We start from the raw sequence: 23,933 nt of genomic DNA, 5'->3' as shown, positions 1-23,933 counted from the left end.
TAGAGTTCGTAAAGCCTTAATTTTGATATTTTTATTATTTTATCTATCAATTTAAGTTAAGTTAGTTCTTTAATTTAAACGTTTTAAATATAGATATTTCAAAAACGCAATTATAATTTTTTATACAATTTTTAATTTTAAGTTAAATATAAAATCGATTTTTTTATTATAAGGAACCAACCGCACCATCACGACGAAAAGCTATGCGGGCGAGACAGGGACAACTCCACCATCATTACTCAGCAACGTTTTAAATACATCATTCGTTGTACCCCAGTCTTCACCAGTCTCTCAATTAGTTGGAGCATCGGTCCTTTTCTTATTAGCCACTCATATAGTAGGTAAATTGAGAGGAACTTTATTCGGTTTCCGCGTTTCACCTGCTTAAACCCTTCGTTTCCCCGTCGGATCTGGACAGGACGCTAGGGTTTAAAGCGACTGGGGATTAGTTATGGTACCGTCCCCGAAAGTTTCCTTCGCTCCAAGCTCAGGATGGAAAGCCTTTCTCTTTTACTCAAACTTCCTCTCCCCATGGCTGCTCAATCTCTCCTCCTTTTATTCCTCTGCGAGCTGGAGCCAGGGCGGCGGCGACGGTGCTGGTGTTGGATGAAATGGGGCGCGGGAAGATCGAGATAAAGCGGATCGAGAATTCCACCAACCGGCAGGTGACCTTCTCCAAGCGCCGCAATGGGATCATTAAGAAGGCGAGAGAAATCAGCATCCTCTGCGAATCGCAGGTCTCCGTCGCCATATTCTCCAGCTCCGGGAAGATGTCCGAGTTCTGCAGTCCCTCCACCACGTGAGTATGCCGGCGATGAGTCACTTTTTCTTTTTCCTGATGAAAAAAGATCTCGGTACCTTTTTGTGCGCTCTGTCGATTTTGCGATTTTGGCGTTTCCGAATGGACGGTGTCGTTGTGTCAGGTTGCCGAAGATTCTGGAGAGGTACCAGACGAACTCCGGCGAAAAGCTCTGGGATGCCAAGCATGAGGTATCGTTGCTAAATTAAAAATGCTCTTTTTCTCTCTCTCTTCCTTTGTTTTAGATGACTCTAGTTTCGTCCATGAATGTAAATGGTGAATAAGAAAATTTCTGATATCTTGTGCAAAATCATGGAGATTCTATTTTTTTTATTCCATTCATCTCATTTTTAAATCAATTTTTTCTCTCTACACCAAATGAATCATTTTTCTTTCCATTTTTCCGTGAAGCAAATTGCTGTCTTTTGCAGAGTCTGAGTGTTGAAATTGAGCGAGTTAAGAAAGAAAACGACAACATGCAGATTGAACTAAGGTTTGGGGTGCTAATCTATTGTTTGATTCATATGGTTCATATGTATCACTCATCTGGTGAAGTTTGTGCTCTCTTATGATGGCTTTGTTCTGTGCGAATTAGGCATCTTAAGGGTGAGGATCTCAACTCCCTTTACCCAAAGGAATTGATTCCTATTGAGGAGGCACTCCAGATTGGGCTCACCAGCGTAAGGGAAAAGCAAGTGAGAAATTTGTTTAATGGTATTTGCTTGTCATTTCAATTGAGATTACCTTTGTGCTGTTGAATTGATTCTCATTTCTTGCCAATTCTAGATGGAGATCTGGAAGATGCACAAGAAGAATGTTGGCATACATATTCCCTCGAGTTTTAATTTGTTGAATGTTTTTTTTTGTCTTAATTTTGTTTCTGCTCTTAATGGTTTTCATCTCTCGAATAGGAAAAATTTCTAGAGGAGGAAAACAAGCAACTGACTTATATGCTGGTAAACATCTTATCAGTTGATGTTTCATAGCTTACAGATGTTTATACCTGTTTCACTGTTCACAATTTTATTACTGATGGGTAACATTTTATCCAAGTCCAAATGTTTTAGCACTTGTGGAACACATTATTTTATAATTCTCCTAGATGCATAGATTTTATAGAAATACACATTTCAGAGAATTATTTTTAGCACCTCTAGCAAGTTTTCTATCAAAGGAACCCAACTCATGTACCCTAATTGCGCTTGTAGTTATCTTAATGGAACTTTAGAAACTAGAACGGGCATCTCTAGCTATGCATAATATGTAATTCTAGAGCATTTCCATATTGTCTCTCTGCTTTATTGATGTATATTAGAAAATTTTCTTTGTAATTTTTCTAGTAACACTTGGCCTTTGTACCTTCAGCACCATCATCAATTGACAATGGATGGAAGCGTTCGCGAGCTAGAGCTTGGATACAAAGATAGGGAGTTTGCGCCACAAATGACTATGGCCTTCCGCGTTCAACCGATCCAACCTAACTTGCACGAAAGCAAATGATGATGAGATCTCACCTTCAACGGTATATCGTAGATGCTGAATTTTCAATAGAAGGATTATTATCTATAGGTACCTTCTGTATTCCAACGTGGAGAGCTTGTTATTGGTCTGAACCATCCTATGGATATTATATTGTGAATCCAGTTAAGACTTGTATAATAATTGTGCGTGGGAGCTAATCTTGATTCATAGTCGCCCTTTTGCTGAGGTAGTAGTGATGAAAACGATGGTTCTTAGTTTGTGCTTTTCAATTCTCCAAATGGATTGCTTGATAGAGTTCCTACCCTCAGGACATGTTTATGAACTAAGTTTATTGTCAACTATATCTATAGTAGAGTATTCGCCTTATTTGTTTACATTAAACTTGCTTAATTGAGTGCATGTGAGAATGTTGACGGTTTACTTGTTCTTCAGTAAAGAATTTCTCGTCCCCAGGACCATGGTACTGGAATAGGATATTTAAATTGTAATTCAGGTATTTACGATTCAAATTTCAATTACGACGTATTTTAAATGGTTAGTGGGAAATTTCTATGAGACCAGATCAATCACTTAATTTTTCCTCTAAATGTTCTTTTTTCCTCTAAATGTTCTTGATACGTCCCGATTTATTCTAATGGTCATAGGAAAATTGATCAATTATTTTAGAAATTAACTGGATTATCATTTATTTTTAAAATTTCTCAATCAACCAAAGTGAATTTGATCGATTTTTATCATATTACAAGATTTCTAACAATTTAAGAACATCAACAATTAAGAAGAGATTCAGGAATGAATCAGTTGCCGGAGGTGATAGGGTAACCGATGCCGTGCCTACTCGTCGGAAACACCACGAAGAGCAAGCTGCAAAGCACGCCGACGCCCAGCGGCACTATGTCCAACGCCTCCTGAACCTCCCTGCTCGGCCGCGGGTAGAAGCAACTGACGACGTTCCGGTCCCGCAGCGCCACCACCGCGAACACCAGCACAGACAGCGCCGCGTGCACCCAGTCCCTGGTCCGCCGCCTGTACTTGGTCAAGTCCGGCAGAGTCCCCGCGCCGCCCTCGTCCACGTAGTTGAAGAGCCACATACCACGGCGCGTCGCGAAGCCATAGTAGAGCTGGCCGTCGGTCGCCCGAAAGCTGTCGGTGAAGCTGGCGAGGAAGCAGGAGGCGGCGAGGAGCAGCAGCAGCCCGCGCGTCAGGAGGACGGTGACGGCATCGCAGGCGCCGTTGTTGGTGAAGACCGGCACGAGGAGCTGGAAGGCGAGCAGAGTGCCGGTGGGCAGGAGGTTGGCCAGGTGGGCGGTGGTCGCTAGCGCTTGAGATATGGCTTGCTGGGACGACGAGGAAGATGGCGGAGCAACCGGCGGCGGCGGCTGGAGCGGTGGTGGTTGCTCCTGGATTTGGTCTTCGCCTTTCTTTTCTTTGGATTTCCTAAACTTGGTTTGAAGGGACATGGTCAGCTCTCTTACAATCTGCCTCCTTCAAATTTTGGATGATGTTGTTGATGAGACATTGAAATAAATAGAGGAATATACTTGTTGCACAGCACGTTGCTTGCCGGCACGTAGTTGTTCATAGGGTGAAGCTATCGATCTTGTTAATTTATGGAAACAATCGCACATCGAAGCTTCATTGCTTGACAAGTTCAAATACGTGATTAAACTTACGTGATTATACGATTTTGAGCTCCATTGACACGACACGTTATTGAACGAACACCAAGAAAACGAAGAGGGTGGCGATCCCGATCATGCTGCCGGCCGGTGCGTATCCGTCGCCTACTGCGCCGCTTGATGTCGTCGTGCACGCAAGAAAGGACTAGCGATTGCTATTTAGCTGTTCGTTGTAATGCCGCTGTGAGATTGCTCAGAGGAAACCTTATCGAGTCCTGAAAACAGGGCTTCCTTAGGTACTAAGAATTCAATTAATCTTTCTTGTTCGGACCGTTTCTTCATTCTCCCAAATTAAGCCATTACATGAGACATAGGAAACAAAGCACATAAAAAAGGCACATCCTCTTCTGGAACAGATTAACTCTAGTGTGAGCAAATCATTCATGAGCTACCAAAATCTACCATTTGGTAGTCAGTGAACGATGAGGGTGGTCCAGCTGAGAATTGAGATGCATCAGGTGCAATAAATGATAAATCGCACAGAGGATGGAGTGGATCGACTGAGTATAGAAATATTTGTTTGCTGTTGGCAGCTAGCATACAAATTTGTGGAAGAGATTCTCAAACACCAACTTTCCCTGCCAAACAATCAATGCCAAAGAGAGAAAAAAAAAAGCATCCACATGCATTAATGGTCAGTCAAGCTGGAAATGGGAATACTAAATGGTCGTAGATTCTAATGTTTTTAAAGACATTATTGTTTAGGAGATAATGTCTACTTATGTGACTCGATCCTACAATAGTATACACTGATTGATTGAGGCAGTTCCTTAGGGATATTCCTTGAGAGATTATATTTTCTCTAAAAATCAGCAGCGAATTGACACTTCAACCGCAATGCAATGCATTTCGAACTCACTTTTCATTTACTTTGAATTTTCACCATGTTTTTGTCATCATGCATTAGGAATTCTGTCTCCAATTATCCACTGTTGAATGTGCGTGAACAAACACCATCAAACAAATATTTGCAGTGCCAAATACTGATTTGATTGATCGACAAGGTCTGTGCATATCCTGTCTTGCAAGCAAGATTGGTGGCTTAGGAATGGAGAGATTTGAGTCCCACAGCTCCAGCCCACAAAATTGCTTTCCTTGTCGACATGATTAAAAATTCCAACGACAAACTGTATGATTGGTTGGCTGAGGCCTGAGAAAAACATGACTCTACAGAACTTTTGAACACTATCTTGTCTGCCACACAATATAATAAGCATTCACGATGGTTAGGATGCAGATAACCTTCCTCAACCAACAATCATCCTTAGTTTTCAAGTACAAGCATGACAGAGTCAATACCTTTCCTCTGATAAGATATGTAAATGATATGAGCAAATTTTGGAAGAACCCTGTATTTTTCTACTCCATTGCCTATGCTATTCAGCTATGACATCCTAAAAAATCCTGTCTCTTTGACCTTTTCTGCAGGACAACATCAATTAGTAGCACAGTAGGTCTTTTGCATCTACTTGGATACTTGCTGGCTTTTCTTTCTAAACCCTGGGCACCCAACACGAAAGCTTGTCCTTTGTGTTATCGCAGCAGCTACCATATTATCATAATCTCATTTCATTTGTTTAATGCTCACGACTCAGATGCTAAACATTCATTTGTCAAAATGATAGTGCACGGGTTGGAGTTATTTTATTCGATAGCTCTAAAGTTCTTGTCATGTTGTAGATGGATGGCCCAATTGTATGATTTTTGGCACATAGTTTGTCAGTGTTGTTAATTTTCCACCCACTGTGATTCTTCTTCTTAAAGCAGGTGCATCCAAAACCTCATAATTATATTATTGTATTGATTAGATCATCGAAAACCTCATGGAATGGTCCAACTTTGACCAGTTAATTCAGATTTTTGGGATCGAAGACAGATGATTTTTTGTTCAATTATGAATGAGGACATTGTCCAGACAAGGACAAGCAATTGCCACCTCCAGCTTTTGTTGTTGCATCTCTGATTCCTCCCCACCAAGCCCTTCTATTTGTTTGGGTAGCTCTTCAAGTTTCTGTGCATATCTGAGAGCACAGTGAAATCTGTGAGCTGATGACCACAGGTACTTCTTTCTCCCCACTCTCCTTTTTTTAGTTATGCAAACCAGTTCTTACTGTAAGATATCAGCTGTAGGAACACTGCAAATGGTGAGTGTTCCTGAGTTGCTCAGGTGCCCAATTAGCCTGGATTTGTTCAGTGATCCAGTGACGCTTAGCACAGGCCAGACTTATGACAGGGCAAACATTGAGAAATGGCTGGCCTGTGGCAACTTAACATGCCCGGTTACAATGCAGAGGCTCCATGATACATCCTTAGTCCCCAACCACACCCTCCGGCACTTGATCCAGCATTGGGTCCTCGGCCACAGCTCAATGTTTACTGTTCCACTCGAAAGCACGGAATTCACACTCTCCACCCTCAAGCACAACCTCCAATTCAGAGAATCCACTACTATGACAAAGCTGGAAACGCTTAGAATCATCAAGCTTCTGTCTTCGGAGTCGAGCACAAGGCAGGCTAGTTTGATTCGAGAAGGTTTGTTCGAGCTGCTGCTGCAGGTGCTCTTTCAGTTCCCTGTGGCAGACAATGCCGAGGTCATAGAACTAGCCCTCGATGGAATCCTCAATCTAAGCTCTTCCAAAGGTTTGGAGTCGCTAAACATGTTGAGAAATGAATCGAACTTGGTTCGACTAGTGTTTCTATTAGAACAAGGGAGTTCCAGGGTCAAGGCCAGGTTGTGTAACTTGCTGGAGGCGATCGCATCGTGCAGTTTGACACACGAGCTGTGCCTCATCTTAGGAAGAAGGGAGAGGTTGCTCCAAGTGCTGGTCTCTCTCCTACTCGACAAATCCGACATCCGGGAGGCCACCCTGAAAGCGATCTGCAGCCTCTGCTCGCTCGAAGCCAACAGGAGCACTGCGATTCGAGAAGGCGCCATGGACGGCCTCGTCGCGTACGTGTCGAGCGCACTGTACGCCTCTCGTTCGAGGAACAGGAACGTGAGACTCGCCGTCGGCACGCTCGAGCGACTGCTGGCGTCGGGAGTCGGCAAGAGGCGGATGAGCGAGATGGAGAACGGGATCGCGGTGCTGGTGAAGATGGTGTTCAGGGTGCCCTGCGATGATCAGGGAGGCAGCGAGCACGCGGTCGGGGCACTGCTGCTCCTGTGCAGCGACTCGGAGAAAGCAAGAACAGACGCCATTAATGCCGGGGTCTTGACGCAGCTGCTGCTGCTGCTGCAGAGCCAGAGCGGGGAGCGGGCCAAGTCCAAGGCCAGAGCTCTGCTGAAGTTGCTGAGAGCCAAGTGGGCAAAGGATCAAGCAGGATTGTGATGTTCCAATACTCTTGGAGTTCATGATCCATCAAAATTCAAAACGAAGTATCTTTTCTTTTTCATTTTGCTTTTCTTTCTGTTTTTTAATCATCATGCCAAGAAGAATCTCTCATGTTCTTCACTACTATCTAGTTTTTGATCCATATCGTGCAGTAGCATATTTTGCCATGAATGTGTTGCTTGAATTGAATTATTGATTTTAAAAAAGAATTGATCCTCGAAGGGGTCCCCGGTGATGATTATCCAACGTTCAAGTCTATCTCCAGCGAAGCAAGAAGAAACAAGAAGCAAGAACTGTAGCGTAATAGTAAATAATGCGTGTAACGTATATCTCCGCCGATGCTTGGACCTCCCTTTATATAGAGTTTCGAAATACCGCGTGCACGTTTCTCAAGGCGAGCACGCATATCAAAACTTTCCCTGAAAAGACTTGTCAGTAAAGTGTCTCTGACACAGAACTTTAACGGACTGAGCATATCTCTGAAGTGACAGTAAAAGTTTCTGTCGTACGATTCTTCGTCTGACCATGCCATCTGTCAGCGGTACAAGCTCCCAAAAGGATGTCAAAAAATATCATGTCGCGTCTGTTGCTTGGTAAGGCGGAATAGCTGCTCGACCGGAACTCCCTTATCCGCGTGCTATCTGTTGTCCGGCCGAGCGGGATAGCCGCTCAGCCAAAAGTCCACTGCCCATGTACTGTCTGTTGTCGGGCCGAGCGGGATAGTCGCTCGACCAGAAATCCTCTGTCGTGATCTGTCGCTAGGCCGAACGAGATTGTCGATCGGCTGGAAGCTCACTGTCTTTGTGCTCGGTTGATGTTGAGTCCGTTGCTCGGTCGAGTAGGGTAGCCACTCGGCTCAGCTTCTGCACGTAGTTCTCCCTTGAGTGTTAAATTTTTGACCGCTCCTCGTGTCGAGAGCTACGATAGATCGAATCTCTTCTCTCGATCGAGGAATGCTTTGCCTGATTAAGAAATACTTCATCCGATCGGATGATGCCCTATACATATTGAACATCTTAATTTTGATATCTTTTAACTTCCACCCTAGTAACAAGGTGGGATCCTCCTATTCAAGAATAAAAATGAAAATGAGTTAATCATGTGTTCAATAATTAACAATTAGATTCTATCATTAAATGAGAAATAAATTTTGGTCGTCGATGTGACTTGATATGAGTCAGGACCGTACTGATTGTAAGACAAAGTCGGGGGCAATCAATGTCCAAATAATATTTTATTTAATTTATTATCCTAAAAATTATTGATTTTAATTGAAGAAGGAATTCACTGTTAATAAAAATATCGTATTATAATAACTTGGCTATTAAAGATTTTTACAATAAAAAATTAGTTGGTAGTATGTCTTAATTCTTAAAATTTGGTAAGAAAATTGATTATACTAGTGATGATATTTAGATTTATTCCTAAATTAATATTTTTCGATTTAATATTTTTAATTAGATTTTATTCGTCTTCTCCTTAGTCCAATTTAAGGAAATAATTCTTTAATGCACTTGCAGAGCATTCAATAGAAATAACCCAAAGTTCAAAAGTAACTCAAGTTTTTACTGCATAATTAATATTATATGTGGAAAAAATTGCATGCTGATTATATAGATAGACAGTGGATGGAACTTGATTTTTAAATTTTCTCCAATAATATAATCAAATAATTAAGGAATTAAAATTATTGTAATCAAGTATAAGAAAACTTATTTGATAATAGAGCATAATTTTAAGGAGATGTTAAATTGTAATACAATTTTTTTTAAAAAAAATAGAACTTTATAAGCATTACAAATAATGATGAGGAATAAATTAAAAAACCAAACAATAAAAGCTAATAAAATATTAGATCTGTTAATTTTATTTATATTAAAATAAATAATATGTTCTTAGTAAGCCCAACACTAAATTTTAAATTTGATCCGTTAATAATTCGAAGCCCAGCCCGAAACCACTTGCACGAATCTTGGAGCGCATATATCTCGTTTCTCCGCAGCCGCAGGAATTGGTCGAATTGGGAAGGTGAGAATTTTGTTCGAGGGGCGAAGATGTCGAAGACCTTGGTGCAGCCCATCGGGCAGAAGCGCCTCACGAACGTGGCAGTCGTCCGCCTCAAGAAGCACGGAATAAGGTTCGAGATCGCCTGCTACAAGAACAAGGTCCTTTCGTGGCGATCAGGAGTGTAAGAATCCCGATACCTTCTTTTTTCCTTATGTCGATTAAAATCTAACTTCTGTTCGTCCACTGGAAAATGTAACTAAAGCTTCTCATATGGGGTTATCGTGTTTACCGAATTGGTACGGGTTTTGTCAAATTGTTCTTGGAAAGGAAGCGAGGAGGTTTTCATTGGTAAATAGGATTGATCCGGTAGTAAGAGTGGGCCCCCCCTTTTTCTTGCAAAGTCAACGCCAAGGGGAAGTCACCGGAACAGCCGCCCACCCAGAGGAGAGTGTGGTCCGCCCGGACGGACGGCCGTAGACGGCCGGTCCGATTGGACTGCCGGCCGGTCGATGGAATCGAGTACCCTGAGGGGTCCGGCCGGCTCGCACTTATAGTTGGGAGGCACCCTGTCAAATCGGGTTCGGCCTTTCGATTAAAGGTCATGGACCTTTTGACCGACCGCAGTCATAAAGCACCCTGTTTGTTAGTCTCCACAAGCACAAGTAAACCACTGCGGATGTCCGGTCGGATGTTTAGGTATCCGTCCGCTCGGACTACAAGTTTGGAGCAAAGGAAAAGGCCGAGGATTTCTTTCTTTGACAACCTGTAGGTTTCACGTGTGTGCCATGCTCCAAATCTTGTGACGGGGATTCTGTCTCCCATCGAGGCATGCTTTGGTATGTGATATGGGTCGGGTAAACTTTCGGCGGTAGCGTACCTAGGAAAGGGCAGGTAAGCTTTCATACTTAGGATAGGACAGAGGACACTTATGCACCTTAGTACGCGTGCCCAAACCTTTCACAGCTCTATATAAAGAACCTCGGGTTTCATCGACAGGGATTCTGGTACGTACTCGAGACTTGGAGCCACCTTGTTCATCGTGATTTACGGACTTGAGCGTCGGAGGGTCGGGCCGGGACCGACTTCTGTGCAGGATAGCCGGAGCATCTCGACACTAGTTGGAGATCTACATCAGTGAGCCTCGTGCCCAGCGTCTGTTGACTTCGGTTCGGACGGGATCAAATGGCGCCGTCGTGGGCGCTCCTGCATCCGTCGGTACGATGGGCGGTGGGCGACAACACTGCAGTGGCGCTTTCAGCGGAGGAACTCGGCGCCTGGTCGAGATAAGGGCCATGAACTCATGGGCAAAACAAAAAGCATCCGCCGGCGGAGGGCAACAAGCGACATTCTGCGTCGTAGCCGGCGGAAGCACCTCGAAGCCACATCGCATTCCAGGCCTTGTTTCGCACTCCGCACCAGCTCGAAGAGATAGAGCTCCTCTTGGATGAAATGCAGGCGGGATGACGAAAGGAAAGCCCGGGCGGACTCATCTCCGGCGGACCAATCGCCAATTCTCGGAAGATATTTCGAGACCCTCGCCCAAGCACTCGTGCCTCACGATCGGCGAATATGATGGAACAACGGACCGGATGATCATCAGGTAAGTTTGATATCTGACCACGCTCCATCATACAGATGGAGTGAAGTCGCGTCTTTCTTACCACTCTCTCGGGATCGGCTCAGCGGTGGTTCCGCCGGACGGATCCATCACAAGCTTCACCGAGCGGCCTTCCTCCACCACTTCGCTAGCAGGCGTTATCGAAAACAAGTGTTAGCTTGTTCGCCATCAACAAGAACCAAAAGAATCGCTTCGAGCTTACATCCGCGATTCAACCAAGTGGCGATGGACATCCCAGCGGCCACGTGGACGATGATGAATGCCTTCACGCAGGCCTTGTGGATGGGGATTTCTTCCGGTCGCTCATCCGAAAGCCGCCCGAGATTATGATCACATGCTACATCGGGCCAACGAATATATAAATGTGGAAGAAGCGCGCCGCTTCGGAAAAAGGAAACTCGGTAGGCGCACTGCTCATCCGAGCGGAAGCGACACCGCTCGTGACCACCCGGAGGACCAAGGGAAGCATTCGATCCTCACGTCGGATCGCCGTCTGAAGTGGGCCGCTCGAGCCTAAGAAGAGGTGGACCCTATGTTCGCAAATTCCACCAAACGGATCGCCTGACACGAGGGATTGCGAAGCCTTCCTTTGTGTCGATCCATTCCCGGAGAGCGAACGACGGTCTCCTCCCCTCGACGGAGGCAAAGGACCCGAAGCCGGCCGGACCCGCATAGGGGCGACATCACGGGCCTTGCGTCGGCATAGATCCCAGGCAGGAGAGTCGCCGGGTAGAGCGGTCCCGGCCGTCCGCTCGGGAGGAGGAAAATAGGAGCAATACTTCCGGGCGAGATCAGCGTTATTCTGGCGGACCGACCGAGGAGATTCCAACCGAGCGAAAGGCGGCGTCCGGCATGCGATCCACGGTCAGTAGCCAAGAGCGGGCAAGTGGACCGGAAATCACTTTCGGGCCTGGAGACTTAGAAGGAGTAGAAGTGCCCCATGACGCGGCTCATTAAAGCGGTAATAGCAAATTACACTATTCATCGCATATTCGTTGACACAGGAGCTCGGTCAACATCATATTCAAGAAGGCGTTTGATCGTTGCAAATTGATCGAGCAGTTGCCATGACTACCCGCTCTACGGGTTTCTGAGCAACGAAGTTGATGGTCGGACAGATCCGGCCACCTCCTTGGGGAAGAGTCGCTCGGGAGGACCGGGACAATAAACTTCGTGGTGGTCGACTCTCCATCGTCCTACAATGTCATTCTGGGGCGACCGGCGAATTCCGAGCGGTTGTTTCAACCTTCCACCGAAGATAAAGTTCCCGTGGAAGACAAAGTAGGAGAAGTGCGTGGAGATCAACTAGCAGCTCGGCGATGCTATATAGAGATGATCCGAGCAGAAGAAGGCCCCCGAATCGAGGTACACGCCATAGCCGAAACCTCCTGCTTTAATTTATGATGAAAAGGAGGAAGTGCAGATCCATCCGACCCGATCGGAGGCCACCACTTTCATCGCCTCGGATCTAGAGGAAAAACAGAAGAAGAAGCTGATCCAATGCCTCCGGCAAAATCATGATGTCTTTGTTTGGTCGACACACGAGTTGCCCGGAATTTCGCCAAGCCTAACGCAACATGAGTTGCATGTCCGACCTGACGCTCGGCCAGTAAAGCAGAAAAAAAGAGATTTTAGCGCCGAGCAGAATGCCATAATACGGGCGGAAGTAGAGAAACTTCTGGAGGCCGGCCACATACGCGAGGCGATCAGTGGCGAATGGTATTGTAGGTCCATTTCCGATGACTTTCGGGCAAAGGAAATTTTTACTAGTGGCGGTAGACTATTTCTCCAAGTGGGTGGATGCCGACCGCTGGCTAGATCACTGTACCGCTGGCAAGATCGGGAAAAGGTTAGCTTCGTGATTGCCGACGGCACTTACTGTTACAACGTGATGCCGTTCGGATTGAAGAATGCCGGGGCCACCTATCAACGCTTGATGAACAAAGTGTTCAGGGAACAGATAGGGCGGAATCTGGAAGTTTATGTGGACGACATTCTTATTAAATCCGTCCTAGCGGCAGATCTCTTTAAAGACATGGAAGAGACATTCCGAACGCTGCGCAAATACGGAGTCAAGCTGAATCCCCAGAAGTGCCTGTTCGGAGCAAAGGGAGGACGTTTCTTGGGATACGTAGTGACCGAGCGGGGAATCGAAGCCAACCCCGGCAAGGTGAAAGCTCTGCAAGACATGCTTCCTCCCAGAAACACAAGGGAAGTGCAACGGTTGACCGGTCGGATAACTGCTTTGTCCAGATTCATCTCCAAAACTGCCGACCGGAGCCTGCCATTCTTCAAGATCCTGCGCAAGGCTACTAAGTTCCAGTGGAATGAAGAGTGTGACCGAGCATTTGAAGAGTTGAAAACATATCTGAATTCTCTGCCTATACTTGTCAAGCCGATCGGGGGTGAGTCACTTTATATGTATCTATCGTCAACTGAGCATGTTGTAGGCTCAGCACTTGTGAGGGCGAACGGTGAAGAGCAACCGGTGTATTTTCTGAGCCATATTTTGAAAGATGCTGAATCTCGCTACACCGGGCTCGAGAAGTTGGCCTTCGTTCTGGCTCAGCGCCTCCGACCGTATTTCTTGGCTCACACAATCATTGTCCGGACGAGCAGTCCACTCGGAGTCCTGTTGAATCCAGAATCGTCCGGACGGCTTATCAAGTGGACGGCAGAATTAAGTGAGTTTGACATCCAATACCAGCCCCGCTCGGCGATTAAAGCCCAATCCTTGGCTGATTTTGTGACCGAAGTGCAGAGGCCAGAGCCGGAAGCTCTGTGGAGGATATATGTGGATGGGTCTTCCACTCGACTCGGAAGCGGGATTGGGATATTGCTTATCTCACCGCAAGAAGAAAAGATGCACCTATCCGTCCGACTGGACTACAAGGCCACCAACAATGAGGCAGAGTATGAGGCCCTTATAGCCGGATTACAGGCAGCACGGCATGTGGGAGCTGGTCGGGTGACTCTCTATTCGGATTCACAGTTGGCCGCCCAGCAACTTTCCGGCACCTTTGAAATCAACAGCGCTCGGCTTAAACTCTACGTTGAGGCCTTTGAAAAACTCAAAGCTACTTTCCGCGAAGTGCTTATTCAGAAGATTCCCCGAACGGAGAACCAGGCGGCCGATGAGTTGGCCAAACTAGCAAGTCGGTCGCCATTCAGCAACCAATTGAAAAAACGCTGATGGTGGCGCATGTCGACCGGATGCAAGGCTTCGCGTTTCCAAGTGACTGGAGGACACCTATTATAGAATTCCTCCGTTCGGGCACCACACCATCCGATGAATATGCGGCCGGCTCCTCGGAAGAAGAGCCGGTGGGTTTACACTCATCGGAGATCGACTAGAAAGCTTTCTCGCGTCCTCTGCTAAAATGTGTAGGCTCGGAGGACTCAGCTTACTCCTGGAAGTACATCAAGGATCATGTGGAGGTCATCCGGGCGGACTCTCGTTAGCCAAGAAGATCCTCTTGGCCGGATACTTTTGGCCAACTTTGGCGGATGCCGCTCGGACAGTGTCTACATGTCTTTCAGAAGTATCACAACTTCTCCCACCGGCCGGCGAGGAGATGAAGGCATCAACCATCTCGTGTCCGTTCGATCGATGGGGAATGGATATTGTGGGTCCATTTCCGATGGCGACCGGGCAGAGGAAATTTTACTAGTGGCGGTAGACTATTTCTCCAGTGGGTGGAGGCCGAGCCGCTAGCAAAGATCACCGAGCAAATGGTTAAAAATTCATCCGCGACATCATTTGTCGGTTCATCCCTCGCCGGTGTCCGACAACGGCGGTTCACAGGAAGATGTTGGAGGATTGGTGCCAGCTACGGCATTGAGCAACATTTCACGTCCGTGGCCTATCCTCGAGCAACGGTCAAGTCGCCAACCGGGAAATTCTTCGTATTCTGCGCTCGGCTCGACCATTTGGGAGGAGGTTGGCGGATGAAGTGCCGGGCGTCTTGTGGGCTATCCGAGCGCCAAAAGAAGGACGAGTCACACTGCCCATTTGGTATATGGCGAGGTCATTATCTCCGGTCGTTGAGTCGGCCGGGATCCGAACTATGATGATGACAACACCGAACGAAGAAACATGGAGGGACTTGGTAGAAGAGGAGAGGCAAAGGCGTCCGTTCGGTGATGGCGCCGTCGTGGATGAAGCAAAACTACAACCGGCGTAGAATCCCGGATCGTTCCAAGTCGGCGATCTTGTCTGGAAGAAAGTCGGTCGGCGACGTCGGCAAGCTTGAAGCGCCATGGGCGGGCCTTTCAAAATCATCGAAAAGCTCCGCTCGGAGCGTATTATCCGGAGGATGAGACGGCAGCTAGATAGGCCGTGGAGCGCGAACCACCTCCAGCCTTACCGGGCGGGGTGAAAGGTGTATCACTGTAAATCACCCTGTGTATTTCATTTTTCGACTAAATACTTGAAATGCAGAGATGAAAAGTCAAAGGAGCGAATATAAGGCATTATCATCGTAGCGCGAAGGCCCCCGAGCCGATCGGCCGGGAGGTTTATGTGGTTAAGACTGGAGCGAATATAAGGCATTATCATCGTAGCGCGAAGGCCCCCAGGCCGATCGGCCGGGAGGTAAATGTGGTCAGACTTGTAAGCAAAGAACCCGCGCCGTTCGGCCGGAGGTAAATGGGTTGAGCCAAACGCTCGAAGATCGAAGGCCCCGTGCCATTCGAACGGAGGTATATTATCCGAGCCAAAATACTCGATGAAGTAGATCCTGAGCCGTGCGGCCAGGAGGGCATTATCTAAGCTGGGGGAAAGACAAAGAGCTACGCCGAACGGAAGTGTCAAAATTAGCCTTGACGGCCGTCTAGCCCAGACGTTAAACCGTAGAGCCGCGCCGACCGGCTATAAATATCCGCGCCGACGAGCACCGTCGTTAAAGATCAAGAGACGAGCCGGCGTCTATAAACCCTCCGAGCGGAAGGCCGACGAGCACCGTCGTTAAAGATCGAGAGCCGCGCCGACCGGCTATAAATATCCGCGCCGACGAGCACCGTCGTTAAAGATCAAGAGACGAGCCGGCGTCTATAAACCCTCCGAGCGGAAGACCGACGAGCACCGTCGTTAAAGATCGAGAGCCGCGCCGACCGGCTATAAATATCCGCGCCGACGAGCACCGTCGTTAAAGATCAAGAGACGAGCCGGCGTCTATAAACCCTCCGAGCGGAAGACCGACGAGCACCGTCGTTAAAGATCGAGAGCCGCGCCGGCGTCGCGTCCGCGACCGACGAGCACCGTCGTTAAAGATCAAGAGACGAGCCGGCGTCTATAAACCCTCCGAGCGGAAGACCGACGAGCACCGTCGTTAAAGATCGAGAGCCGCGCCGTCCGGCTATAAATATCCGCGCCGACGAGCACCGTCGTTAAAGATCAAGAGACGAGCCGGCGTCTATAAACCCTCCGAGCGGAAGACCGACGAGCACCGTCGTTAAAGATCGAGAGCCGCGCCGTCCGGCTATAAATAACCGCGCCGACGAGCTCCGTCGTTAAAAATCGAGAGACGAGTCGGCGTCTATAAATAATCCGAGCAGGCCAACCGTCGAGCTCCGAGGTTGAACATCGAGAGGTTCGGATCGTCTCATAACCAGCGATTCTTGGTAGCAACACAGAATTATGTGCGGCCGAACGGAAGAGCTGGAGAAAATACTCCAGCGATTCTCCAAAGGTGTGATGTGACAGGAGATGAGCGGACAGCACAAGTGTTAGCAAGGGGACAGTGCAAGAAGATAAAATACACGAAAGGAAAGCATTTCATTAAAATTAAAACCTTAGGCCGAGTGGCCTAAATACAAAAAGGTTCATGATCAGCCGAGCGGCTAAATTACAAGAATTACTCGATGTAGTCGTAGAGGTCCCTCGGAATGTTGCTCAGAAGCTCCACCTGATCGCCGGCCGGAATATTGGTGGACTCCGGAAGAAGGCCCTTCGACTTCAGATAGGTCATAGTAGCCGTAATGGCCAAGTCGAAAGCCGAGTACATCCGCTCGCAAATTTTCTCCGAGAACTCGGGCGATCGGATGTGGTTTTGTCGGAGAGCGGGACTCGGCTCGGCTCGGCATCCCGGTATTCTTTGAAGGTCACCTGGGAGCTTGTGAGGGCCTCATTCGACGTTCGATCTTCTCCGCGATCGGTAAGCGGCTGCCTTCTCCCGATCGAGTGCTCCGTCGGCTCTTTATCTTCGACTCAGCCCCGGGCCTCCACGCTTTTTCTCCGGATCGGAGATGGCTGTGTTCTTCCGAGTGGTGGCGAGTTATCTTTGTGTCAGCGACTTGACCGCTCGGACTCGGCTAGGCGTGGGCACAGTCGTTTTCTTCCGCCAGCAGAGTTTGAGCTTTCTTGAGCTCTTTTGCAGCTCGGAGTAGGAAGGTCCTTGGGAGCCGCTCGGACCACCCGCAATTGCCTTATCTCCTCGTCCGCCATAGCCAGACGGTTGTCCACCCACCTCGAAACGAGAAGGCGCAGTTGTTAGAAGCCGAGCGGAAATATTTTAGGCAAAACAAAAACAAAAACAACGAAGAACTTACCCCGTAGCCGCTTGCATGTGGCTGTTGGCTAGGTGGATCAGTGCTACGCGCGCCGGCGTCGGCCCACATCTCGGCGAGGGGCCCTTTCAAAGTAATAGTGTGCTCGGGCACGGTTGTCCGGTCAACTTCTGGCAGCAACTCTTGAGTAGGGAGATGAAGAGTAGCCCGTCTTGTGCGGCCATGACCAGGGATCGCCCGACCGGGATCGGAAGCTGGCGCAGAAGATCGCGAATGGATGGTCGAACGTTGGACCGAACGGCGAGCAGGGGGGAGAGTGTCGACCGGAGTGGCCTCGATCGGAGTGGCCTCGACCGGAGCAGTCGGCTCGTCCCAATCGAAGGCGTCCGGTCGGACGAAATGGTCTCGCGCACAGGCGCCTTCCAGTCGCGGCGGCCCGGTCGGAGGGTTGGACCGCGGAGGTAGCGTAGTGGGGTCTCCACTCGGCGTCTCTTTTGCAGTTCCTCCTCCCGAACGGACCCTTCCTCGGGGGCCGTTGGTTCCCTGGAGGGTAGCTCCGTCCACTGGCTGAGAGGCTGAGCGGCCGATTCACTGGTGCCGCTTTTTCGTGAGAACCGACCGGTGAATACCCAAGACCTTCATTTCCTTGGCCACGGCCTCGGCCACGCTTTCTCTTTAACGCCGCCATCACCGAGTCCATGACGATGTCAGCGCAGGAAAGAAAAGAAATCGGTTAGCAATTAAAGCAAGTGCCAAAAAAGTTCTTACCGAAGCCGGTCGGAAGTGGGGTCCGTATAGGACTCAGCCCAAAAATGTACATCACTCCCTCGTGAAGAAGCTTGTTGATGTCAAGCCGTAGACCGGCTAGTACATTTGCGGCGTGAAGATAATCCGATCGGGTCTTGAATTTCTTCAGTTCGGGAGGGGGAGGTAGACTGACTTGCCACTGGGTCGGAAAGTTTGGCTGACTGGGCATGCGGATATAGAAATAATAGTCCTTCTAATGTTTATTGGAAGTGGGTAGTTTATTGAAGAAGACCAAACCGGGCCGAGCTTGGAACATAAAGGTGCCCGGCTCGGCTTGCTTAGGATAATAGAAATAAAAAAAGACCTCTGGTCGGAGGGGGATGTTGTGAATCTTAAACAAAACGACAACGCCGCAGAGCAGACGAAAGGTATTTGGTACTAAACTGCCGAGCGGCACGCTAAAATAGTTACAGACGTCTACTATAAAAGGATGTACGGGGAACCGCAGACCGGTGATGAATTGGTCGCGAAAGACACAGAAACCGCCGCGCGGTGGTCTGTGAGGCCGAGCGGCAGGACCAGCTAGGCGAACTTCGATATCCTCGGGGATTTCGAAATTGTCAGCCAAAATATCAAAATCCCGTTGTTCGAAACGAGATCGCATGGTAGTATACCATGGGCCTAGGGATTGTTCTTCGGGATGAGAAGAACTGGCCATGATCGGTACAGAAGAAATCAAAAAGGAAGTTTCAAAGACGAGGAAATGGAGTTTCAAAAACTAGAGCAGAAGTGCGAATTAGATATCGGAAAGGAAAAAGGAAAGATCTAAAACCTTACTGGGGGAAGAGGGATCGAAGAAAGGCGCCGGATAGCGTCAAAGGGCAAAAGCGAGATCGCCGGAGCTCCAGAGCGCAGAAAGCAACAGTAGAGGTGACGGAGGCGTGTAAAGGTGAGGAGGAAATGAAGAATTTATAGGGTGAGGGCCGGGCGGCCTCCACCGTCGGATCTAGGTCACGGGAATCAAAGCATACATCTAGCCGTATATTTCGAATTGCTTCGGTCACATCAAAATATCACGCTGCCGCCTCCGTATTCCGAGAGCATCGCTCCACGTGGCAGTCAATCGTTCGGAGCATTTAATGAAGGTATGATCAACCTTGATGGCGAAGATTGGCGCAGAACGCGAGGAGATCCGGTGAAGGCCATCACTGACTCATTCAAGGACATCTCTACGGCTGACCGGGCGGAGAATACCATCATGAATGAGCCGTTCGGCTAGACTCACGATCCAGGTCGGATTATCGCCTCCTTCGACTAGACTTGAAGGAAGGCAAGTGATCCGGGTATGGGCCCCTTTTCTTGCAAAGTCAACGCCAAGGAAGTCACCGGGCCCACCCAGGAGGAGAGTGTGGTCCGCCGGACGGACGGCCAGACGGCCGGTCCGATTGGATCGCCACGGCCGATGGAATCGAGCCACTGAGGGTCCGGCTCGCACTTATAGTTGGAGGCACCACAAATCGGGTTCGACGCCTGATTAAAAGGTCATGGACCGAGTGACCTTTGACCGACCGCATCGCCATAAAGCACCCTGTTTGTTAGTCTCCACAAAGCACAAGTAAACCACTGCGGATGTCCGGTCGGATGTTTAGGTATCTGTCCGCTCGGACTACAAGTTTGGAGCAAAGGAAAAGGCCAGAGGATTTCTTTCTTTGACAACCTGTAGGTTTCACGTGTGTGCCATGCTCCAAATCTTGTGACAGGGGATTCTGCTGTCCCATCGAGGGCATGCTTTGACTGTAGCGATATGGGTCAGGTAAACTTTCTGACAGCCGCGTACCTAGGAAAGGACAGGTAAGCTTTCTGACAGACGCATACCTAGGATAGGACAGAGGACACTTATGCACCTTGGTACGCGTGCCCAAACCTTTCACAGCTCTATATAAAGAACCTCAGGTTTCATCGACAGGGGATTCTGGTACGTACTCTGAGACTTCTGGAGCCACCTTGTTCATCGTGATTTACCTGACTTGAGCGTCGGAGGGTCGTCGCTGGGAATCCCCTTCCCGGCTCGACTTCTGTGCAGGATAGCCGGAGCATCTCGACACTAGTTGGAGATCTACATCAGCGAGCCTTGGAGCGCCACGTGCCCAGCGTCTGTTGACTTCTGGTTCGGACAGGATCAAGGATAAAGAGATTGTTTTTGTGTATATCGTAGTTAGATTAATGGAAATTTCGAAGCTTTAGGAAACTGGCCTTCACTAAAATTGCTATATTTATTTACTCGGACAATTCTGACTCTTGTATTTGTTATTGTTTCCCTTGTGTTTGTTTTGGTCTTTATAAAATCTATTTTATTTGTTGGTTCATTATCACTTGTGTCATACTATCTCTTCAATTATTATTCAGGGAGAAGGATTTGGATGAAGTGTTGCAATCACAAACAGTTTATTCAAATGTCTCAAAAGGAATTCTTGCGAAGTCAAAAGAACTGATTGCAGCATTTGGTACCGATGATCAGTCAAAAATATGTTTGGAGGTAATATGTGGAGTCTTTTTGTCTTGCTTGAGATGCTATATTTTTCTCTGACGTTTTTGAAAGAAAAAAAAAACTACAGATTAGCGTGCCTAGTAATGATTTGGGAACTATTTTTATATGAGAAATATATATTCGATAAGCAATATATTGTCAATTTGAGAACAAAAAAGCCAACATTTTTTTCATTTATTAGTAGTGAATTGAAACTAGAGCAAGCAAGTAATTTCTCAGATGATAACGATCAGAACAAATAATGTCCCATGGAATACGAAAAATGAAGTATATGAAACCAGTGTAAGCATAGTAATACCTCAGATGGCAAGGGACTGGAACAAATGTGATTCAATGGAATACATTAATATAAGCATCACCATCTATACTTTGAGAATAATACAAAGGGTGAGAAACTAAACTCTGTAGAAAGGTGACCAATGTGTACTCCTAAAGATCAGCTTTGGGTTTTACAGGGAATGTGAAACCCACGGTTGAAGGGGGGTAACTTCCTTATGGCCTGTAAGGATTAAATGAATGACTGGAAGTAGGCACTGAGCAGACTTGCTTGAGAGACTACCTCAGCATATGAAGTTCATGGTTTGAAACTGCATGCACCTGTGAGCCCAAGCCTATCACTTATCAGGCTACAGGGTCAATAAATGGTTGTAATATCCTTTATGGTTTCACTCCTTGTGCATTCTTTTGCTGATCACAAGCTTTGCCAAAATAGTTGGTTCTTCAAGATAGATGTTGTGCTTGCAAAGATAGGTTCCTTCCAAGTATTCTCCATCACTGAGTGAAAATCGGGGGTCCACAAAGCCTGAAATCTGATTGTTCTTCCTTCTTTGAGCTGAGGCATCATGGAGTTTGCTAATGGAAAGTCTTCTTTATCCTTTTCGAGAACTCATGAAAGAAGTGAGGGAGGATAGAGTGTTTTTGTTTGGTTTGAGTCATAGTTCTTGTAAATGTTACAGATTCTTCTGATTAATATAATTTAAATTAGAAATTTTTTATGTGCTCTGACAGTTCCAATCCACAATTATGATTTAACATGAAATACCATATTACTATGATTTTTCCACTCCAATGTTTGATCACATTTGCAAATTTTATTTCTTAATGTTGGTTATTTGGGAAGAATTTTTCCTTGTGCTTTGACCCATCTGTAATTCTGATTTAACATGATAAATACATCACTAACATTCTCTTATTCTGAACAATTGATGCAAATTTTATTTTTAAAGTTCCTTATATATTCTTCATGTTTAATAAAGGAAAAAAAAGCTTTTGAGTTTCTGTAAATTTGGAAGATCTTTAAAATGTGGATGATTGATAGATCTTGGAAAAAGGAGAGCTTCAAGTTGCTGGGAAGGAGAGAGAATCTCAGTTATCTAGTCAGTTCCGGGATATTGCAACTATTGTGATGCAGAAAACGATCAACCCTGAAACTCATCATCCCTATACAATTAGCATGATTGAGCGACTTATGCATGAGATTCATTTTGCAGTGGATCCAAATCAAAGCTCAAAAAAGCAGGTAGCTTGTTTATTTAAAACTTTTTAAAACTCCAAACATCATAGTTCATGCTTATCTAGTATTATCGCTGCATCATTTTTTTTTGCCAGCACAAACATATTTTTTTTGGCCAAAGAATTTTATCCTATCAAATTGTTGCCTATGAGACTTTTGTAAGATCTATTTATATCTACGGTGATTTAGAACCGAACTGTAGATGAATTATATTTCAGACTCCCTAAAAATAAAATAAAATGTTTATTCTTATTCTTCTTCTTCTTCTTCTTCTTCTTCTTCTTATTATTATTATTATTATTATTATTTGGTCCATGAAGTTGTCACGTCTTCAATATCAATTTGAAGAATAACAATGGCATCATTACTTTTTTTTTGTGTTTTTTGTTTCCTTTGGTAGGCATTGGAAGTTATTAGGGAGCTTCAGAACCATTTCCCTATCAAAAGATCCCCCATGAGATTGCGTCTTGTTGTACCAGAGAAAAGGTTTTCTACTCTTATGGAGAAACTCAGTGATTGGAATGCTAATATTACTTCAAAGGATGAGTCTGGAAATGAGCCATCTATTGTAAGTAATGTGGTTAGAAACTACATACGTATTAACCTTTGTTATACATGTTTCACTGTGTCATTCGCTTTTAACTCCTTTATTTGAAATTCATTGGACATTCTTGCTTACTGTTCCATTACCATTTTGGACCTTAAACGATGTTAAATTGAAATGTAAGTGCACCTAGGTGTTAGGATAAAATAGCCAACTTAAAAGCTATTTAGGCTGCTGGATATATTGAAGGAATGTTCAAAGCAAGCTTGAAAGTTCATTTCTATCTTTGTATTTCGAATTTTAGGATCAAATACTAAGGGCTGACACTGAATTTCTTAATAGTGAGGTTTTATACACTTGTACAACTAATTTATTGTAATAAAGGATGATGTATAGGATCTACCGATCAAACTCAAACATCAAATTTTGTTTTGGTTCCCCCAGTCAAGTGCTATTCATTCTGACTTTAATCCAATCCTCAATTGTGAAGGTTTGCGAGTTAGAACCTGGCCTTTTTCGGGATTGTGATGCCATGATGAGGAGCTTGCAAGGGAGGTTGGAAATACTTGCTGTATCAGTACACACGGAAGGGGATGCTCATGTCAGCCAGTATGATACTGAAGAATTTATTTCAAGTTCGTCAAAGGAGCTAGACGCAGTTGTTCAACTCGGCGAGAGGTTGCACGAGCAAGAAATTTCTGCTGGGGATAGTCGCGGACAAGAACAGGCCAAGCAGATCAGATGCAACACCTGTGATGCTGCACTGGGAGATACTAGGCAATATAGAGAACACTTCAAATCTGACTGGCACAAGCACAACCTAAAGCGAAAGACAAGGCAACTTCCTCCCCTAACTGCAGAAGAATGTCTAGCAGACTTGGAACTGGGAGATTCACAGGGCGATCTCAAGGAATATTCATTTTGAAGAAATGCCATGGCAAAATGGAGGTGTGAGCATATAAAATATCTGCAAAAGGATTTAGAACAAACTTGTATTATGATATAGAATCCTTCCTGGAGTTGATCTGAGCGTCCCAATGTACTATGATATATATTATTGTTACAGAACAACTTGGAGTTTAGATTCTGTAATACTGTATTAAGCTTAAACCACCAGTTGGGGTTTAGTAAACACCAGTAATTAGCACTAATACAAA

General features: G+C 46.3%; 4 protein-coding genes across 6 annotated transcripts; 3 read left to right on the top strand and 1 right to left on the bottom strand.

The window, feature by feature from the left end:
• The first annotated feature begins 450 nt into the window (after positions 1-450).
• LOC121969268 (MADS-box transcription factor 2-like) lies at positions 451-2,461 on the top strand. Its single transcript, XM_042519262.1, has 7 exons — positions 451-799; positions 924-990; positions 1,231-1,292; positions 1,395-1,494; positions 1,586-1,615; positions 1,711-1,755; positions 2,165-2,461. The coding sequence occupies exons 1-7, from the start codon at positions 612-614 to the stop codon at positions 2,297-2,299; spliced, it is 627 nt and encodes a 208-aa protein (XP_042375196.1). The 5' UTR covers positions 451-611; the 3' UTR covers positions 2,300-2,461.
• Positions 2,462-2,962: 501 nt separating this feature from the next.
• LOC121969267 (protein DMP3-like) lies at positions 2,963-4,545 on the bottom strand. 2 transcript variants are annotated; one of them, XM_042519261.1, is made up of 2 exons: positions 3,955-4,545; positions 2,963-3,759 (listed from the first exon to the last, which is right to left on the bottom strand). In XM_042519261.1, the coding sequence occupies exon 2, from the start codon at positions 3,739-3,741 to the stop codon at positions 3,079-3,081; it is 663 nt and encodes a 220-aa protein (XP_042375195.1). In that variant the 5' UTR covers positions 3,742-3,759; positions 3,955-4,545; the 3' UTR covers positions 2,963-3,078. The 2 variants fall into 2 exon arrangements, with proteins under 2 accessions (XP_042375195.1, XP_042375194.1); XM_042519260.1 differs by having other exon boundaries at positions 2,963-3,766; positions 3,955-4,544.
• Positions 4,546-5,878: 1,333 nt separating this feature from the next.
• LOC121969265 (U-box domain-containing protein 26-like) lies at positions 5,879-7,454 on the top strand. 2 transcript variants are annotated; one of them, XM_042519259.1, is made up of 2 exons: positions 5,879-6,019; positions 6,091-7,454. In XM_042519259.1, the coding sequence occupies exons 1-2, from the start codon at positions 6,010-6,012 to the stop codon at positions 7,287-7,289; spliced, it is 1,209 nt and encodes a 402-aa protein (XP_042375193.1). In that variant the 5' UTR covers positions 5,879-6,009; the 3' UTR covers positions 7,290-7,454. The 2 variants fall into 2 exon arrangements, with proteins under 2 accessions (XP_042375193.1, XP_042375192.1); XM_042519258.1 differs by having other exon boundaries at positions 6,085-7,454.
• Positions 7,455-9,301: 1,847 nt separating this feature from the next.
• LOC121969264 (ribosome maturation protein SBDS-like) lies at positions 9,302-23,886 on the top strand. The gene is made up of 5 exons (XM_042519257.1): positions 9,302-9,480; positions 20,578-20,707; positions 22,038-22,238; positions 22,633-22,800; positions 23,267-23,886. Exons 1-5 carry the CDS (start codon positions 9,347-9,349, stop codon positions 23,699-23,701), a joined length of 1,068 nt encoding a protein of 355 aa, XP_042375191.1. The 5' UTR covers positions 9,302-9,346; the 3' UTR covers positions 23,702-23,886.
• The last annotated feature ends 47 nt before the right edge of the window (positions 23,887-23,933 follow it).

Source organism: Zingiber officinale, chromosome 4A (assembly GCF_018446385.1).
Source record: "Zingiber officinale cultivar Zhangliang chromosome 4A, Zo_v1.1, whole genome shotgun sequence".
Taxonomy (NCBI): domain Eukaryota; kingdom Viridiplantae; phylum Streptophyta; class Magnoliopsida; order Zingiberales; family Zingiberaceae; genus Zingiber; species Zingiber officinale.
Note: the sequence above shows the minus strand (reverse complement) of the source record. Positions and strands in the feature narration are given on the sequence as shown.

What these genes read in the sequence shown, in the direction of transcription:
- LOC121969267 (XM_042519261.1), bottom strand. Translation starts at nt 3,741, where the DNA reads ATGTCCCTTCAAACCAAGTTTAGGAAATCCAAAGAAAAGAAAGGCGAA.
- LOC121969264 (XM_042519257.1), top strand. Translation starts at nt 9,347, where the DNA reads ATGTCGAAGACCTTGGTGCAGCCCATCGGGCAGAAGCGCCTCACGAAC. An exon ending in ATCAAAGCTCAAAAAAGCAG is followed by an intron (nt 22,239 to 22,632) that starts GTAGCTTGTTTA and finishes TTCCTTTGGTAG; the next exon opens with GCATTGGAAGTTATTAGGGA. An exon ending in CTGGAAATGAGCCATCTATT is followed by an intron (nt 22,801 to 23,266) that starts GTAAGTAATGTG and finishes TCAATTGTGAAG; the next exon opens with GTTTGCGAGTTAGAACCTGG.
- LOC121969268 (XM_042519262.1), top strand. Translation starts at nt 612, where the DNA reads ATGGGGCGCGGGAAGATCGAGATAAAGCGGATCGAGAATTCCACCAAC. An exon ending in CCAGCGTAAGGGAAAAGCAA is followed by an intron (nt 1,495 to 1,585) that starts GTGAGAAATTTG and finishes TGCCAATTCTAG; the next exon opens with ATGGAGATCTGGAAGATGCA. An exon ending in AGCAACTGACTTATATGCTG is followed by an intron (nt 1,756 to 2,164) that starts GTAAACATCTTA and finishes TTGTACCTTCAG; the next exon opens with CACCATCATCAATTGACAAT.